Source organism: Paecilomyces variotii (genome assembly GCF_004022145.1).
Source record: "Paecilomyces variotii strain CBS 101075 chromosome Unknown C8Q69scaffold_11, whole genome shotgun sequence".
In the NCBI taxonomy this organism is placed as follows: Eukaryota; Fungi; Ascomycota; class Eurotiomycetes; order Eurotiales; family Thermoascaceae; genus Paecilomyces; species Paecilomyces variotii.
In genome coordinates this window covers 632,287-649,649 of record NW_021167150.1, presented here as the reverse complement: position 1 = coordinate 649,649, position 17,363 = coordinate 632,287, and the positions used below count along the sequence as shown (strand labels likewise).

At 50.3% G+C, this 17,363-nt stretch overlaps 6 protein-coding genes and 1 non-coding gene across 7 annotated transcripts; 5 read left to right on the top strand and 2 right to left on the bottom strand.

Annotated features, from left to right (window-relative positions):
• Nucleotides 1–1,013: 1,013 nt before the first annotated feature.
• On the top strand, nucleotides 1,014–3,334 carry C8Q69DRAFT_78153 (putative UTP-glucose-1-phosphate uridylyltransferase Ugp1). The gene is made up of 3 exons (XM_028634033.1): nucleotides 1,014–1,038; nucleotides 1,268–1,452; nucleotides 1,821–3,334. Exons 2-3 carry the CDS (start codon nucleotides 1,345–1,347, stop codon nucleotides 3,282–3,284), a joined length of 1,572 nt encoding a protein of 523 aa, XP_028482656.1. The 5' UTR covers nucleotides 1,014–1,038; nucleotides 1,268–1,344; the 3' UTR covers nucleotides 3,285–3,334.
• A 609-nt stretch (nucleotides 3,335–3,943) lies between these two features.
• On the top strand, nucleotides 3,944–7,160 carry C8Q69DRAFT_477096 (putative C6 transcription factor). Its single transcript, XM_028631305.1, has 6 exons — nucleotides 3,944–4,412; nucleotides 4,500–5,105; nucleotides 5,184–5,335; nucleotides 5,403–5,582; nucleotides 5,634–5,981; nucleotides 6,059–7,160. The coding sequence occupies exons 1-6, from the start codon at nucleotides 4,266–4,268 to the stop codon at nucleotides 6,741–6,743; spliced, it is 2,118 nt and encodes a 705-aa protein (XP_028482655.1). The 5' UTR covers nucleotides 3,944–4,265; the 3' UTR covers nucleotides 6,744–7,160.
• On the top strand, nucleotides 7,036–7,361 carry C8Q69DRAFT_477089 (hypothetical protein). The gene has a single exon (XM_028631304.1). It carries the CDS (start codon nucleotides 7,047–7,049, stop codon nucleotides 7,251–7,253), a length of 207 nt encoding a protein of 68 aa, XP_028482654.1. The 5' UTR covers nucleotides 7,036–7,046; the 3' UTR covers nucleotides 7,254–7,361.
• A 61-nt stretch (nucleotides 7,362–7,422) lies between these two features.
• Nucleotides 7,423–9,715, bottom strand: C8Q69DRAFT_78111 (major facilitator superfamily domain-containing protein). Its single transcript, XM_028634032.1, has one exon. It carries the CDS (start codon nucleotides 9,385–9,387, stop codon nucleotides 7,600–7,602), a length of 1,788 nt encoding a protein of 595 aa, XP_028482653.1. The 5' UTR covers nucleotides 9,388–9,715; the 3' UTR covers nucleotides 7,423–7,599.
• Nucleotides 9,716–10,319: 604 nt separating this feature from the next.
• C8Q69DRAFT_t113 lies at nucleotides 10,320–10,401 on the bottom strand. The gene has a single exon. It is a non-coding gene; the product is annotated as a tRNA-Ser (tRNA).
• Nucleotides 10,402–11,018: 617 nt separating this feature from the next.
• On the top strand, nucleotides 11,019–14,647 carry C8Q69DRAFT_77910 (putative nonribosomal peptide synthetase). The gene is made up of 4 exons (XM_028634030.1): nucleotides 11,019–11,446; nucleotides 11,509–11,770; nucleotides 11,841–14,026; nucleotides 14,093–14,647. Exons 1-4 carry the CDS (start codon nucleotides 11,156–11,158, stop codon nucleotides 14,480–14,482), a joined length of 3,129 nt encoding a protein of 1,042 aa, XP_028482652.1. The 5' UTR covers nucleotides 11,019–11,155; the 3' UTR covers nucleotides 14,483–14,647.
• On the top strand, nucleotides 14,552–16,791 carry C8Q69DRAFT_78062 (MFS transporter). Its single transcript, XM_028634031.1, has 3 exons — nucleotides 14,552–15,069; nucleotides 15,125–15,504; nucleotides 15,567–16,791. The coding sequence occupies exons 1-3, from the start codon at nucleotides 14,812–14,814 to the stop codon at nucleotides 16,645–16,647; spliced, it is 1,719 nt and encodes a 572-aa protein (XP_028482651.1). The 5' UTR covers nucleotides 14,552–14,811; the 3' UTR covers nucleotides 16,648–16,791.
• Nucleotides 16,792–17,363: the final 572 nt, after the last annotated feature.

Genomic DNA, 17,363 nt, shown 5'->3' with positions numbered 1-17,363 from the left:
AGCTGTCACGCAGAAAAGGTATCTATTATTGTTATTATTATCGCTTATTGCGGTGCAGCGTCGCAGTCCGTTCCTGAGACTGCAGTTCGACTAGGTCATCTCCGGGAATCAGAATATCAGATTGCTGAGCTGTCGACCACAGCACCAATGAGCGCAGAGACGAATCAGGACAACGGCATGGACGAACGTGGGTCGACGGCCTGCTCGAGGGTTCTTCGAACAGCATCGCCGGTCCGAGGTGGGGGAGAGGAATCTCGGGGAGCTTCCACTGGGGCTCTCTGGGAGCATGGAAAAAGGGGTCTTGTGGCTGGCGCAGATCCATAGTCTCACGGGATCGCTCCTCTCTCCGTGGTAGGATAGGTAGGATGGTTAATAATAGGATGTTTGGTGATGGTGATACTAGTTGGAAAGGCTTCAGTATGTGATTGAAACACTTCCTGGATAGTCTAGGGTTCTCTTCAGGAAAAAGGGGTCATCTTCTCGTCGCTCAGATTCGGGAACGCTAGAGCATTCGGGAGTTCCCATGATCCAGGCCATTGAGCTTCTAGTCAGTGCTGGTGGACGACAGAATGGGCCATGAGGGCGCAGGAAGAGGCCCGACAGGATCCCGCAGTGCGATCAACCCCCCATCACGACAGATAGTGGACATCGCAATATGAGATGGACGAGAACTAATCGATGGTTAAAGAAGAAAAATGGCACGGTAATTAATTAAATGGAGCAGACTCCAGAGACCAAAACAATAATAATAATAATAATTAACGTTGCTTCGCCAACTTCGGCTGACGACAACCTAAGTAAGGGCGGCAGCGACTCGACTCGACTTTGCCCGCTGTTTCGGAGCGCACGTTCACGCCAGTCTCCACGACGCTGCGGCTCACCGTCTCCTTTCGCAACATCGCTCAACTGAACTACGGTAGTTAGTTATTAGTTTAACTACTCTGCTTCTCTACTCTAACTCTTCTTCATTCTGTTCTGTGTCTCTCCATCCTTTGCTTCTGCTTCCCACCTCCATCTCACTCGCTGTATCTGTTGCTGGTAAGTTCTGTTCTTCCGTGCCCATGACGGCACGCTGTCGCCATCTTCCCCCTCTGGCCCGGAGGAAGATCGACAATTCCCAGCGTGGCCACCTTGCGAGCCCCTCATTCACAATGCGGTCATACCCAAGACTATATCTCCTTCCCCTTTAGCCTCTCCTCCCTCTTCTTCACTTTCTCTTATCCATCCATCATCGTCTGTCAGCCAGAAAACTGACCTGTCCGCGCAGCTGTCAACAGATAGATATCTTTCTCCACTACTGTTCCACCGGTCTCGACACTTTCCCAGAAGGACACACCTTTGACAATGGCGGCGAAGGCGATTCCTTCTCACCTCAGAGCCCAGGCGGCAGATGCTCCTTCTGGGGAGAACGCTTTCGAGCGTAAGCACCACGGCAAGACCCAGTCGCATATGGTAAGTGACTGCGCATCCTGATATCGGAGGACTCGGGGGGGAGAGAACACAATCAGTGTTGGGGGGTGGAAAGTGCAGTGCAGCGACATGACAACGAACGCGCCGGTTCGTGGTTGCCAGCCAGGATATGCCTGATCATGGTTATTCTGTTGTGACAACAACGCATTCGAGCATCCGTATTTCTACTATCCACCACGCATAGTACAGTGTCTGTCGTTGACTGCATAATTCACAACCCAACCAATTGTTATCTTTGAAGGATATATCTTGTTTCTTCATTTTAGACTACACGTTCTTTAGCCACCAAATTCACCATGCATGCTACCGTCGGAGATAAGTTACTGACTGGGCACTCCAATTCGCAACAGGCCTTCGAGAATGCCTCCACCAGCGTGGCGGCCTCTCAGATGCGCAACGCGCTGAACGCCCTCGCCGAGACGGTCCCCGACCCCCAGGAGAAGAAGCGATTTGAGGCTGAGATGGACAACTTCTTCGCCCTCTACCGCCGTTTCCTCAACGACAAGGCCAAGGGCAACGTCGTCAACTGGGACCGCATTGCTCCCCCTCAGCCCAACCAGGTCGTTGACTACAACGAGCTGGGCAACAGCGCCTCCGTTGAGTTCCTGAACAAGCTGGCTGTCATCAAGCTCAACGGTGGTCTGGGTACCTCCATGGGCTGCGTTGGCCCCAAGTCCGTCATTGAGGTCCGTGAGGGCATGTCCTTCCTGGATCTGTCTGTCCGCCAGATCGAGCATCTCAACCGCACCTACAACGTCAACGTTCCTTTCGTTCTCATGAACTCCTTCAACACCGACCAGGACACCCAGTCCATCATCAAGAAGTACGAGGGCCACAACGTCGACATCATCACCTTCAACCAGTCTCGCTACCCCCGTGTCCTGAAGGACTCCCTCCTGCCCGCCCCCAAGAGCTTCAACTCCCCTCTCCAGGACTGGTACCCTCCCGGCCACGGTGACGTTTTCGAGTCGTTGTACAACTCCGGAACTCTCGACAAGCTGCTCGAGCGCGGTGTCGAGATTATCTTCCTGTCCAACGCTGACAACCTGGGTGCTGTTGTCGATCTCCGCATTCTGCAGCACATGGTTGACTCCAAGTCTGACTACATCATGGAGCTGACTGACAAGACCAAGGCTGATGTCAAGGGTGGTACCATCATCGACTACGACGGCAAGGTCCGCCTCCTCGAGATTGCGCAGGTGCCCAAGGAGCACGTCAACGAGTTCAAGTCCATCAAGAAATTCAAGTACTTCAACACCAACAACATCTGGCTCAACCTCCGTGCCATCAAGCGCGTCGTTGAGGAAAACGAGCTGGAGATGGAGATCATCGCCAACGAGAAGTCGATCCCTGCTGACAAGAAGGGCGAGGCCGACATCTCGATCTACCAGCTGGAGACCGCCGTCGGTGCGGCCATCCGTCACTTCAAGAACGCCCACGGTGTCAACGTGCCCCGTCGTCGCTTCTTGCCCGTCAAGACCTGCTCTGACCTGCTGCTGGTCAAGTCCGACCTCTACCGTCTCGAGCACGGCCAGCTGGTCATGGACCCCAACCGTTTCGGCGGTGTGCCCGTCATCAAGCTGGGTTCCGACTTCAAGAAGGTCTCTGACTTCCAGAAGCGCATCCCCAGCATTCCCCGCATTGTGGAGCTGGATCACCTCACCATCACCGGTGCCGTCAACCTGGGCCGCAACGTGACGCTAAAGGGAACCGTCATCATCGTGGCCACAGAAGGCAGCACGATCGATATCCCTCCGGGTTCCGTCCTGGAGAACTGCGTCGTGCAGGGCAGCTTGAGAATCCTCGAGCACTAAACGTCCGGCCGGTTATATTTACCTGACGGCCCTGCAGCTGTTCGTCTTTAGAGCTATCTAATCGTCCCCTTTTTTTCGATTTCCCTGTTGAGCCCCATTCTATAGATTATTCAGTGTGGAGCGGTCGGGAACAGACTGCCTACGGATTTGCCAGGGGGGCCGTGATTGTTCTAGGATCGGATCGCGTCGTGTGTCTTGAAGAAGGATCCCAGGGACGTGTCCGCGGGGAAGGATTTGCAGGTGTCCGTTGCAAAACTGTTCGGGGTCATAATAATTAAAGCGCTTTTTTTCATTTTTTAATGCTTCGAGCCGGTTATGGTCCGTTTGGTTTCCGGACTGGAGGACATATAACATTATCATCACTTAACACACGCACACACCCCCCACTGCAGAGCGCATTGATTAATAAGACTATTTATCTGTGAACTAACATAACTAACTTACTGTATATGTACTACTAGTAGGATAAAGGATCCGTCGACAGTGATTCGTAGGGTAGAACGAGAGCCACATAAAATCCACTGGTATGAAGCGAGAGTCCACGTTGTTAGGCGATGAGCTCACAATTGGACCGGAGACGCTATTCCGCAGATGCATCAGGTGCCCGCGGAAGGGAAGACGATCCGGGGAAGAAGAGAAGCTGAGATTTAGACTCCTCTCATGTTATATTAATACTTAAACATGGACTCTTTTCCGTGGATAGAGACTCGTTGACTTGATCCAGATACCTACCAGACACCCATTATTTCCTCTCATTATTGTCTGTCTGTAGACTGCTTTCTTTGCTGGCCAGATCAACCTGTTTGTGGGCGATGGACGTTACGTCATTCCAGGGGCGCTGGCAGGATTTTGGCTACAGTCATTACTGGCGATGCTGAACCTCAGTGGGCAGCCTGTAACCTTTGTGACTAAAGGAGGAAAAAAAAGACGCCAGAGACTAGCATCAGGTAACTCCATCGTCTGTTGTCGAGATCGGGGGAGATGACCGATCCTTCGCAATATCGTCCCATTGCACCGGGCCCGACGCCAGACGGCAGTCCGCCAGGAGACTCGCGCGGAATATCGCCCGCCCCGTGGAAGAAGAGAGTCTCAACCGCCTGTTTGGCATGCAAGAGATCGAAGCGCAAGGTGAGGATCTTCATCCAGCGTTGAATGGCTATCGCAGAGTATATGGTGGAGTGGGCTGACTAGAAGGCTTTCTGGTCTATTGTATAGTGCTCCGGGGTCCCTCCATGCGATAACTGTCGAGCGTTAAATCGAGAATGCATCTTTGACGAGTCACTCGACCAGCGCCGTCGGGTAGCCGTGAAGCGTACGGCGGAGGAGTTGAACTATCATCGGGATATGCTGAACGATCTGTTCAAGGTCATCCGCTCTGCGAATCACTCGTCCGCACAGCAACTGTTGGACATTATCCGCAACGATGCTACCCCAGAGGAAATCCGCATCTATATCGATGAGACACTGGCAAAGCTGCAAGGCGGCGAGAATGATACGGCGACGAAAGACACGACAAACAAACTGAAGGATATCCGGCGCATGGTCAACCTGCAGGGTCCCAGTCCGTCGTTTAGAAGAAAGGTGATGGATGTTCACTTTCTGTGTGACACACCTCCGATGCGGGTGCCTGCGAAGCCCTGGACAACCGTCACGGATGACGATGAGATCGTGTCGCACTTGGTGTCGTTGTACTTTACGTGGGATTATCCCTTCTACGCCTTCCTCGACAGTGAAGTGTTTGTAAAGCACATGGCGATTGGGGATATCCATTCAGAGTTCTGTACACCGTTTTTGGTGAATGCACTTTTAGCGAACGCTTGCGTATGTTTCTTTCTTTCTTTCTTTTTTTTTTTTAAATCAGTCGTTGGATGTGGTCAAGGCTGACATTGATATGGATAGCATTATTCGGAATTTTCTGAAGCATATGCAGTTCCTGGCGACGTCATGACTAAGGGTGCCGATTATCTCCGCGAAGCAGAACGACTCTACGAAGAGCAGAAGGACAAGGCCACGTTGGCGACACTTCAAGGGACGCTGCTTCTGTATTCGAAGTGAGTTCGACGGACGTTGTTTCGATGCTACCCAAAATACAAGTTACCGCTGCTGATGAGAATATAGATATTCCCTGTTCGGCGACGATGATCTGGGTTACCTCATGCTCAACCGGGCCGTTAGTATTGCGAAGGATCTAGGCTACATTAGTGACACAGACGATGGTACTGTTTCGCTGGAAGGCCGCTCACAGGACTATATCAATTCGACGGTACGGACAGTCTGGGGCTTATACCAAATCGATACGTGAGTCCTCGGAATATTCTTTTGTAGTCCACCTTGCTGACTCCTACGCAGGGTATCTCACATAGGATTCCTACGGCCGAACCGGATCAGCCATGTGCGTCTGGAACGGCCACGGCGGCTAACTCAGTCGGAAGACAACGCTGTCTGGATACCATATCCGACCCACAGGAGTACTCGTGGAGCATACTACAACCTGTATTTTGACGAAGCTTGTAGTCTCAGCCAGATCGCACAGGACTTGTCTCGCAGCTTGTTCTCGGACACAGAAAATCCGGCACCAGTTCCTGGTCGACAAGAGATTGCAAATCGTCTGTACGAGCGGCTGACGAAGTGGAAGAGCGAATTACCAGACGTTTTCAATCCGGAAAAGAACCCTGCGCCGCATATGCTACTTCTCAAGTACGTCCTCTTATCGCCTTCACTGTTGTTTTAAACCCGTTTTGGTTTCCCATAACTGACGTGTCTCAACTGGGTAGTGCTCGCTACTATACGACTCTGATCAATTTGTTCATGTGTCTCGATAGCCGGGAGTGTTCCGCCAAATGTTCGACAGGCTCGTCGCCCCCTACACCTCCCGGGAGCCCCGAGGGCAGGCCCGAAGAGATCAAATTGCACTGTGCCCGAGAGATCGCGTCCCTGATGCGTATTCACAGAAGAGAGTTTAGCATGTCCCGTTCCCACGCCTTTGCCCTCTATGCCATTAATATGGCGCTTTATGTTTTGCTGGATCAGCCAGCCGGCAAATTCGATATTCTAGATCAAGACTTTCTGTCCCTGGCTTCAGCTTTCAACATTATTGCATCTCGTTCGATTCTGGGTCGGAACATGTTCCACATTTTCAGACAATCCGTCCGGAGCAAGGAACAAGGTGCGAAAGCTAGATCCTCCGATGCTGTCCCGGAGGAACTGAAACAGCTGTTCTCCGAAAACCTGGACAGTGACAAATGGGACGACTATGCCAGTGGGCTTGAAAAGTTGAACGAGGACTCCCGATACCCTAGTATCGGGGCTGACCACGGTGAGGTTGATCCGCGAAAACTACAGCATTACGAAGGCTTTGGTCTCTGCGATATGCTGGAGCGATACGAGAGTCTCAGCCTAGGCAGGGATGACACGCGCAACGCGAAGAGCAGGGGAGTTTCCGGAGTTGATGGCCTGTAATTGATAATTTCCATCAAGTGTATCCACCAGTTGCTCGAACGATCGGTGATAGCCAGCATGAGCGGGTCACGACGGCTACCCATCGGGTCTCTCACCAGGCTGATTACCATGCTCAATACTCAGGACGACACATGTGCCGTTTCGGCCATACTGATGGAGTTACCAGGCGAGATTGATACGATAACAGCACTGGAATCGAGGAACGAACACGGATTATTGCGGACCGCTCTTTCATACCCCTCGATACTTACTTACAACTCCCTCCCCCCAACCACAAACCAAAAGCGGGCTACTCAAGATTCTATGTACTTGAATTTTGCCAGATATCAGATATCCACTTCCAAGATAAATAACAGCCAACGAGTACAACATGCAGTATATGTATTCATTTATATATATATATATATATATATATATCTGCAGGAAATTTTGTACAGTACGGTACAGTACAACAGTATCTTCAGTACTTTATGTTTCTTTCTTTCTTTCTTTCTTTCCTTTCGATGTTAGTGTGGATGGATTTAGGCAACGATAGCAACGATACTCATACACGTCGATAGTGATGGAATAACGAATAACATTAAAAATATGTTCTCAATTTGTATAAAATGTGTAGAGTCAGTATGAGATTACTGTCTGTATTTTCTTATTTGTGTACCGCGACAAATCTCTATATAATGTAATGTAATGTATTTCTCTATCTAATCTAATTCTGAATAATATATACAGAAGCGGTAGAATCTGCATGTGTATATGTTGACCACAGCGATGCTGTTGCTGGATGCGAAATCGAATGATGAACTTCGGAATAGATAAGACTCTTTTCGCTTGCACGGGATCAACAGATATGATAAATTCAACGTGTGCCATGCTCTTCATGATCCCTCCCAGCCTCAGGCTGACTCTGCTTCGTAGATAAAACCGGATTCTTCAACGCCAACGCAAACCCTATCATCGGGACACAAATCACGAACCCCGTCGCGCAAAGCAATCTCTCTACCTGACCGTAACTATTTATGACTGCTTCGCGAATCTCCGTTCCGACAGGATACCTTGGCATGATATCAAAGGGGGAGTGATAAATCTGCTCTGCAAGTGTGGGATCCGGTTGAAAGGCGAGGTTTGATTTGAGAAGAGGTAAGAGATTCTCAGACCAGATTACACCCGATACGCAAGTTCCTAGTGCGCTGCCGATGTTGAAGGAGGCGAGGTACACGCCCGTGAGAGCGGAGACGTGTTCGTGTTTCGTGGCTGCTTGGACGGACGCTTGGGTTTGGTATGTGCAGAAGCCGGCGGCGATTCCGAGGAGGATTTGAGAGGCGAGCATGCCGATTCGGGCGTGGAGGGTGGTTCCGCTGGGGAAGTTGGTTAGGAGGGCGAAGGAGATCATGAAGAGGAAGGTGCCGAAGACGATGGAGTATTTCAATCTGCGTATTTTGTAGATGATGAGGCCGACGATTACGCCGGTAATGACGCCGAAGAAGGTGAAGAAGGCGGTGATTTGGGTCGCGAGCGTGATGGAGAAGTCGAAGGCGATGATGAGCACGGTGTAGAGATAGTTTCCTTGGACGGCCCAGGCGAAGTTCAGGAGACATCGCACCGCAAGACCGGCTCCGACTCCGCTGTCTGTGAGGAGGTATCGTGGGATGAAAGGCTGGCGGGCTCCTCGGATTTCCCAGTATATGAAGGCTGGGATACAGAGACAGCCTAGGACTAAGGGGGCGATGATGTCTGCGCTGCGCCATTTGGAGACTTGTCCCTCGGCTATGGTAAGGGGGGTGAGGATGAGAGTGAGGATTAAGACCATGAGACTGACGCCGATGATGTCCAGCTGTTGGCCTATTTCGACAGTTTTGTCACGGAGACGAATGAGGAGATATGGACTGTGGTTGCGATTGGTCTCGCGAGATCCGCGAAGAGGAGCAGCTCGATATAGGGCGATGAGCAGAGGAGCGGCAGCGGCGGCGTAGATGAATGCCCACATTCGAATGCCCCAACGCCAGTCTGTGATTCTCAGCACGGCTGAGGCGAGGGCACCGCTGATCCAGGCATTGAGCAAGAATGGAATTGCAGGGATGTAGCTGAAAAAGACCCGGGAGCGCATGGAAGTGATATCGGCGATGATAACCTCGACGAGAAACACGACGCAGGTGTAGCCGATCTGGTAGAGGACTGCTCCGATGATGAAGACCTCTATTGACGAAGCTGTGCTCTCAACGACGGTTCCGATAATGTAAAAGCCCACGGAGACGGAGATGAGTTCGAAACGACCAAATGCATCGGCTATCTTGGATGCGGCGGGATGCACGGCAGCGGCGATGACGCTGCGGAGGACATTGATCGTGGATAAGAGCGTATGAACGCCGAGACTGGAGGCCGCGTAGGATTGATATGTCGATCTGACGAGGCTATCCAACCCAAAGGCCCAGCCGATGATGAGGATGCCTATCAAAATGGAGGTTCGGTCTCTGTTCGATAGGCGAGTTGAGGGTTCAGCGGTGGCATCGGGGGAGGTCGAGTTATTATTATCATCTGCGAGATTTCCGGTGTCATTGGCATTGCCCAGCAGGGGTGCGGTCTCTGTAGCAGTCTTGGATGCGCCATGTTCCGTATCTTGTGCTATTGTGTTATCTATGACCTCCATTGCTGGGGTTCAGGTCTATCGCAAGGTGGCAATGCTTGACTGTAGGTTTTGAGAAGATTGATCGGACAAATAATAAACAAAACAACAAGAGATTGAGGGGAGGACGACATGAAATCAAACCTGAGGGATTGAGCTGAGAAGTCACTGTTTCATATATTACACTGAAGTTGTCCACGTGTGACAGCGGGGTAACTCTTAGCGGTTTTGCGCGTGACTTGTCGAACACTAGACCTTGCGAGGCAACTGTTATTGTTCTTCATTGTTGTTTGCTTTTTCCTCTGACCGTATTGTTATTCTCGCCAGGGATTCGTTCATATCGAGAATGTCATCAACGTAGTTCCTTATTTCCTGGAATCCCAGAGACAACGCATGATGGGAAGCGGCTTCGAGTAACTAAGTTACATAGCAGATGGGATATTTCGTTCTTCAACGCATCTCTCTCCTTTGCCAGGTCTTAGATGGTTGGATCTCACCGTCTGGTTATCTCGCGATAATGATATTGATGCCATAACACCGATACCGGCAGATGCTGTCCCAGCCCCGCCATTCCTTTAGCTCCCGCTCGGGAAAGATTGATAAGATATGATGCGAGAGATAACTATCCCGTATAACCGATTTGGGCGGAAGTTAGTCCTCGTAGAGGGAGAAGCATCCCTCTATGAAGGGACTTTAATTGTTTCACTGAGCAGACTACAATACATGAAGCTCTTGCCTTGAGCTCTACTTTTGCGTGATTTTCGCTTCCAGGTTGGCGTTAAGATTTTTGCAGGCGTGACGGATCTGCACACTGAGACAACTGCAGTGGATGGAATAATTAATACACTAGGTACATACTTAAGCCACGCCATGTATCGCTAAGAAATTAGCGGTAATTATTTGGGTTTGACTTGGCTGATTGCAATAAAAAAATCCGAAAAAGAAAAAAAGAAATTCGACAGCAGTCGGATTTGAACCGACGCCTCCGAAGAGAACAGATTTCTAATCTGTCGCCTTAGACCACTCGGCCATACTGTCTAATTGTTGAGATTATTTCTCGTTTTGTGCTTCATAAGGCGATAACAAGCTTTCGATCATAATTATCGGATTCCCCGGGTGTACTAACCTACTTGCCTACCACAGACAACCAGAACCACCACACCTTAAACAAAACACTAGGATACACCACAAGGATGGACAAGCAGCATGGTGCGAATCAATCACTTGCAGGGTCTTCTGTGGAGGCGAAGGGCCCTTCGCGCCGGCAGTAGCGGCAACCAGCGACCTGGTGAACACCGAGGCAAAGCGTCTTTCTTGCGATGCGAAGTGGATCGCTGGATATATGCCGAATGCCCTCAACCCTGTTTATTCTCGACTATGGGCACCATTTTTATTGGTTGTGCTCCCCCCTTGGTGCCTCCGATGGTTGGCAACAGGAGAATAAGGCCCATGCAAGGAGCGCAGATCATGGACGTGCGACATAATGCTGAGTCTTTATTCCGCCGATTCTCTTCATAAATAAGTTGCTTCGACATCATTCCAACTATCCGTTTCATAAATCAGTTCCGTGCATCGATACTCTACATATCTGGAGGAGAATCTACCCCCCCGTGATGCGGGGGATAATTGCAGATCGACTCCAGCTCTCTGTTCATAAAAAGTATAAAACCCTGGTGTTTGGCTTCAAGATATGGACAAAATTGATCTCGCAACGGTCACAATATTCGAGGGCCTCCTCTAGTCGACTGTGCTTGTCCGAGTCTCTTATTTTGTTGTCAGCCCCTTGTTCCAGATGACGCGCCAAACTCAGAAACCTGGCAGAAGGCTGCTGGCCACTGCTATCGATGACGCTGCTCAACGAGAGCCCGACAGGAAGGTATTCGTGATCCCTAAGGGGACTCAGGTCTCCGACGGGTTTCGCGATTTCACCATGGGGGAACTGGCTCAAGCGATCAATTACACCTCTTGGTGGATCGAGAAGAACATCGGCCGCAGTTCCCATTTTGAGACACTGGCTTATATAGCGGCCAATGATATTCGATATCTCATCTTTCTCGTTGCTTGCAACAAGACAGGCTACAAGGCATGTGTCCAGAATAGTGAAGAGAAGAGGACCCGGATGTTAACTCTTATACATATATACAGCCTTTTCTTCCTTCGACGAGGAACTCGGACGAGGCGTTTCGTCACCTCTTCAAAGCTACAGGCTGTTCCAAGTTGGTTTACGGAGCAGAACGACAGCAGAAAATGCTGGATCTCAAGAACGCCATTCCAGGCCTTCAAGCGCTAGAAGTTCCCTCCCTTCAAGAGATGCTTGCCGGCAATGCAACAGTCTATCCTTTCAGAAAGACATACGAAGAGGCGGAAAATGAGGTCTGTTATATTATTCACAGTTCTGGAACAACAGGTTGGTCTCTCAGCACTTATGGGCTTCATAGATAGCACCATGAGAAAGCGTCTAATAACGCAATTGACAGGAATGCCGAAGCCGGTACCCCTAACTCACGGGTTTGTGGCCGCCTATGACAGACAATCTACACTCCCCCTTCCACCGAATCGGAAGGGCTCAGTATGGTTCCATCTCACTTCCAATGATCTTGTCTTATCACCCAGTCCTTTCTTCCATCTTATGGGACTGGTGACGTTTATGAGTGCGATATTTCATGACCGTCGGTTTGCTTATGCACCTGATAAGCCCATATCCACTGGCCTTATCCTAGATACCATCGAGGCTACACACTCCGCAGCGGCTCTCCTCCCGCCGTCTCTATTGGAAGAAGCAAGCCATGATCCTCACGCACTTCGGATCTTATCCCAGCTGAAAGAAATCTATTTCGGCGGAGCTCCTCTAGCCCCAGAAGCCGGAGACAAGATATCAAAAATCACCAACCTTCGCACCGCCCTCGGTACCAGTGAGATCGGTCTTATATCGAACATAGTTCCGCTCCATAGAGAGGATTGGGGGTACTTTGAATGGAACCCATCTTACGGTGTCGAAATGGAACCCGTTGGTGACGGTGAAAATCTATATGAACTGGTCATTCCACGAAAGGAGAACTACGAGTACCAAGGTATCTTTTATACTTTTCCCGACATACAGCGGTATCATACGAAGGACTTGTTTGTTCCGCATCCGACAAGACCGAATTTATGGAAGTTCCACGGACGTCTGGACGATGTGATTGTTCTTAGCAATGGCGAAAAGTTCAATCCTGTGGAAATGGAGAAGATCATTGAAGGACATCCTCTGGTGTTGCGGGCTTTGGTTGTTGGTACAAAAAGGTTTCATTCGGCTCTTCTAATAGAGCCGAACTGGAACTTGTGGGCTGGCGATGAGTCGAATCCAAACGACGTTGCTGATCTGATCAATCAAATATGGCCAACAGTCGAAGAGGCGAACCACGTCGGTCCTGCTCATGCGAGAATTCAACAAACCTATATCGGAATCGCCTCCAAGGATAAACCGTTCAAGACAACGCCGAAGGGAACAACGCAGCGGCGATTGGTCAACAATGACTACGAACCAGAGATCAACACGATATATGAGAGAACTGGGAACGAGGATCACGGCGGGCTCCCCGATGCTCTGGACGAGGCCGGAATAAGGGAGTACATCAGAGGGCTGGTTTCAAAGACATTGGAAAAACCAGTCTCAGATGAGGAGGACTTCTATAGCGCAGGCCTTGACTCTCTGCAGACGATCCAGATAGCTCGAATTATCCGAGCGGCACTGCAGTTCCGTTTTCCGGAGAAGCAGTATGGGTTTATTACCCCCCAGAAAGTCTACACGAATCCCACGGTGGAACAGCTCTCTCGGCTTGTACACAGCGCTGTGAACGATAAAGCCGACGATGCGCATGACGAGACCGTCAGATCAGAGAAAATCAGCACTCTAGTGAAGAAGTACACCGCAGATCTTCCAAAACAGACACTGGATGTTACTTCTATTTCTGGTAAACACTCCGTTATTTTAACAGGATCGACGGGATCTCTTGGCAGTTATCTCCTTCACTCGCTCGTCAACGATAGCAGCGTTGTCAAAGTCTACTGTCTAAACAGATCGGATGCGAAATCTCGACAGGAGCAAAGTTTTCGCGACAAGGGTCTCAAGCTTGACCTTTCGAAAATAGAGTTCCTGACGGTATCCTTGGGCGAAGAGAGCTTTGGCCTAGAAAACGGAAAATATGAAGAGATGCTGGGATCCGTCGACACAATAATCCACAACGCGTGGATGGTGAATTTCAACCACTCTGTAGATTCGTTCGAGAATACTCACATTCGAGGCGTATATCACTTGATAGGGTTTTGCTTGAAGAGCAAACACCATGCCCACATTCATTTTATTTCTTCTGTGGGGACAATTGGCAATTGGCAGCCTCGTCATGGGCCAACAGTTCCAGAAGAACCCATAGAAGACAGCACGGTTGTTCTTCCACAGGGCTATGGTGAGTCCAAGCATGTTGGCGAACGCATCTGCTACGAGGCTTCTTCTCGCGCTGGGGTTCCAACCACCATCCATCGCGTGGGACAAATTGCAGGACCAACTTCTAAAGACGGTCAATGGAACCGTCAAGAATGGCTGCCTACGTTGATCGCTACGTCGAAAACTCTTGGGAAACTCCCTCGCAATCTGGGTAATATGCCCATTGACTGGATCCCAGTGGTGAGTCAACAACAATCGGCCCGTCGACTTTGAACTACTGTACTAATGTTACCGAATCGTGATCAGGATACACTCGCCCAGATCACTCTGGAGCTAGTGGCAACGCGCCGCAACACGCAGGCAGACCACCGTTGCGCAGTATTCCACCTCGTTAATCCTTCCGCTGCAAGCTGGACCTCTCTTATCGCCCCGGTCCAAAAACACTACGCAGTGGAAGCCGTTGACCCTTCTGAATGGATAAATGACCTCGAAAAGATTGAGCATCCTTCAGACGACGACGTCGCCAGATTACCGGCCCTTAAGCTGCTGGATTTCTACCGCAGTTTGTTCCACAACCAGGCCATGTCAGCCCCGATGGACGTCAGGAAGACTATCGAAGCTAGTGCCACGATGAAATCGTTGGGACCTATTGGGCCTCAGCTGATGGATAACTGGTTGAAGCAGTGGGCGTTTTGAAATAAGTCGGCGCCAGGGTGCAGCACACACAGGGAACCTAAATCAGCCCTAGGACTATACAGTACGCTGCTGGAACGACTAAAGACATGGTTCTAGAGGGCATACAGCGTTCTAGAGCAATCGTGGCTTTTTCCATCCGGGTTTTGGTCCGAATTTTTGTCCGGATTTTCAGCCGAGCGGTCGATCTGCGGCACGTGACAGGCCCAGGCAACAGTTGGGGATATTTTAACTATTCGACTATTTAACCAGTTGGATGTCGTCGGAAGATTATTAATTCTCTGATTATCTGGTCCCCCGCGTTTCCCGGATACCTGGACGACAATATTGGGATGGTTGCGGAGAACGGTTCCACAGAGAGATCCTCTGTGGATATCAAGACGGGGCCGCTCGAGACAACACAGTCAACACCGTCAATACAGTCAGCACACTCAGGTCAGGATGTCTCTACAGATGCTGGTGATGCCGGCGCAGCAGCGGAGAAGAACAACGATGGTGATGCGCTGGAGAAAGAGGAGGAATATCCCTCGAGTTGGCGATTGGCGCTGATAACGATTGCGCTGTGCTTGTCGGTGTTTTGTATGGCTTTGGTAAGTCTGTCGATGAACTGTCGTGCGACAGACGACGGGATATTGACGAAGACAGGATAATACAATCATCGCGACTGCCATCCCCCGAATCACTGATCAGTTCCACGCATTGGACGACGTCGGTTGGTATGGAGCCGCCTATTTGCTCACCACCTGCTCCGTCCAGCTTATCTTTGGTAAACTGTACACCTTCTACTCGATTAAGTGGACCTTTCTCGTCGCGCTGTTCATTTTCGAGCTGGGATCTTTCGTCTGCGGTATTACACCAACCTCACTCGGCCTGATTCTTGGCCGTGCGGTGGCCGGTCTGGGCGCTGCGGGTATATTCTCCGGCGCAATGTTGATCATCAGTCGGACAGTGCCTCTGCGCCAGCGTCCGACATACATGGGTCTGATCGGTGGTATGTACGGCATTGCGTCAGTGGCAGGACCTCTGTAAGTCGCTTCACCATAGCTCCCAGGTCTCCCCAATGGCAACCACTAATAAGACTATATAGCATGGGCGGTGCTTTCACGGACAGAGTCACCTGGCGTTGGTGTTTCTATATCAACCTGCCCTTCGGTGCCGTCACCGCGATTTTTATTATCTTCTTTTTCCAGACTCCCGGCAAGAAGGTCAAGAGCAACCTGACTCTCATAGAGCAACTGCGTCAGCTGGATTTCGAAGGCACCGCGCTCTTCATCCCTGGCGTCGTGTGCCTGCTGCTGGCGCTGCAGTGGGGAGGCACAACATACCCGTGGCATAATGGGCGGATCATTGCGCTATTCGTGCTTTTCGGTGTCCTCATCGCCGGCTTCGTGGGCGTGCAGATCTGGAAGCAGGAGAGGGCGACAGTGCCACCCCGCGTATTCATGAATCGCAATGTGTGGGCGTGCTCCCTTTTCGCGGCATCGCTAGGCGCCGCCTTCTTTGTGATGGTCTACTATCTCCCTATCTGGTTTCAAGCGATCAAAGCTGCATCCGCTGTCAAATCCGGTATCATGAATCTGCCGACGATTCTCACACTGGTGATCATGTCGATGATCGCCGGAGGTCTTGTTACATATGTTGGCTATTACACGCCATTTATGCTGCTCTCCTCAGTGCTGATGGCCGTTGGCGCAGCCATGCTGTCGACATTCGACGTGACCACTCCGCATGAGAAGTGGATCGGATATCAGATCATCTTCGGTGCCGGCGTCGGTTTTGGCATGCAACAGAGTATGGTAGCCGTGCAGGCTGCCCTGGATGCGAAGGATGTCCCCGTCGGCACGGCCATCATCATGTTCTCCCAGACATTCGGCGGTGCCCTCTTTATCTCCGTGGCACAGAGCGTGTTCGAGAACCAGCTTGTGTCGAAGGTCACCGCGGCTCATATCGACGGCTTGAACCCGGCTATCGTCGTCAGTACCGGCGCTACACAGATCCAATCTCTCATCCCGAAGCAATTTCTCCCAGCTGTGCTTGCCGCCTACAATGCTGCCGTCACTCACACCTTCTACGTTTCAGTCGCCATGGCGTGCATCTCGCTCGTCGGTGCTTCCGCCGTCCAGTGGATTTCTGTCAAGGGCAAGAAAATCGAGATGGCCGCCGCGTAGTGGCCTGTTTATGATATTTCTTTTTTTTTTTTTTTTTCTTTTTGTCCTCTACTCTATACATACTGACAGATTCCCCAAAAGCTATTTCGTCATAGTAGCATTATTCTTCCTAGATAAATAATATAATTCATAATAGATCTCGTCTCGCAGCCTTCAACACTCTATAAATAGTCAATCAAATATTAACTAGTTGTTAACTAGTAGAACCTGGTGCACCTGGGTATTATCTATCCACTGCAGCGGAGAAAAGCCACCCATCATAACGCCCATAAAAAAGACCTAGCTTACTCAACTTCTGAGCTCTCCCCCGAAGTCTCTTCCTCCCACCAAGAGTCGACAGACCGTATGTTGCTGATAGAACGCAATCTCGAATACCCCCAGGTTCCTGGTACCCGGTTTGTCTGACCTCTTGACGGACTGAAGATACTCTCCCGAATTCTGCAAAGGCATCGAGCCAGTCGCTGGCTTGCTTGTGGTCTCTTTCTAACTTCAGCACAAACAACTTGAAATGTTCACATATCTCCTTGTCACGACAGCATTCTAAACTAGTTAGAAATTAGTTCCAAAAGCAGTTACTTAAATAAGAAGATATACTTTTATTTGCCATTTTGGACAACAAACCACTCTCAACAACAACAACAACAACCATGGGTATATCCAGTGATAATGGTATAATATGCGCATTTGGCTCCTTGCGTGACGACGTGTATTGGCCA

Coding starts and splice junctions, on each gene's coding strand:
- C8Q69DRAFT_78153 (XM_028634033.1), top strand. CDS start 1,345: ATGGCGGCGAAGGCGATTCCTTCTCACCTCAGAGCCCAGGCGGCAGAT. Junction 1,453..1,820: donor GCAAGACCCAGTCGCATATG/GTAAGTGACTGC, acceptor AATTCGCAACAG/GCCTTCGAGAATGCCTCCAC.
- C8Q69DRAFT_477096 (XM_028631305.1), top strand. CDS start 4,266: ATGACCGATCCTTCGCAATATCGTCCCATTGCACCGGGCCCGACGCCA. Junction 5,106..5,183: donor CACTTTTAGCGAACGCTTGC/GTATGTTTCTTT, acceptor TGATATGGATAG/CATTATTCGGAATTTTCTGA. Junction 5,336..5,402: donor ACGCTGCTTCTGTATTCGAA/GTGAGTTCGACG, acceptor ATGAGAATATAG/ATATTCCCTGTTCGGCGACG.
- C8Q69DRAFT_477089 (XM_028631304.1), top strand. CDS start 7,047: ATGTACTTGAATTTTGCCAGATATCAGATATCCACTTCCAAGATAAAT.
- C8Q69DRAFT_78111 (XM_028634032.1), bottom strand. CDS start 9,387: ATGGAGGTCATAGATAACACAATAGCACAAGATACGGAACATGGCGCA.
- C8Q69DRAFT_77910 (XM_028634030.1), top strand. CDS start 11,156: ATGACGCGCCAAACTCAGAAACCTGGCAGAAGGCTGCTGGCCACTGCT. Junction 11,771..11,840: donor TCACAGTTCTGGAACAACAG/GTTGGTCTCTCA, acceptor CGCAATTGACAG/GAATGCCGAAGCCGGTACCC. Junction 14,027..14,092: donor CCATTGACTGGATCCCAGTG/GTGAGTCAACAA, acceptor AATCGTGATCAG/GATACACTCGCCCAGATCAC.
- C8Q69DRAFT_78062 (XM_028634031.1), top strand. CDS start 14,812: ATGGTTGCGGAGAACGGTTCCACAGAGAGATCCTCTGTGGATATCAAG. Junction 15,070..15,124: donor CGGTGTTTTGTATGGCTTTG/GTAAGTCTGTCG, acceptor TGACGAAGACAG/GATAATACAATCATCGCGAC. Junction 15,505..15,566: donor GCGTCAGTGGCAGGACCTCT/GTAAGTCGCTTC, acceptor AAGACTATATAG/CATGGGCGGTGCTTTCACGG.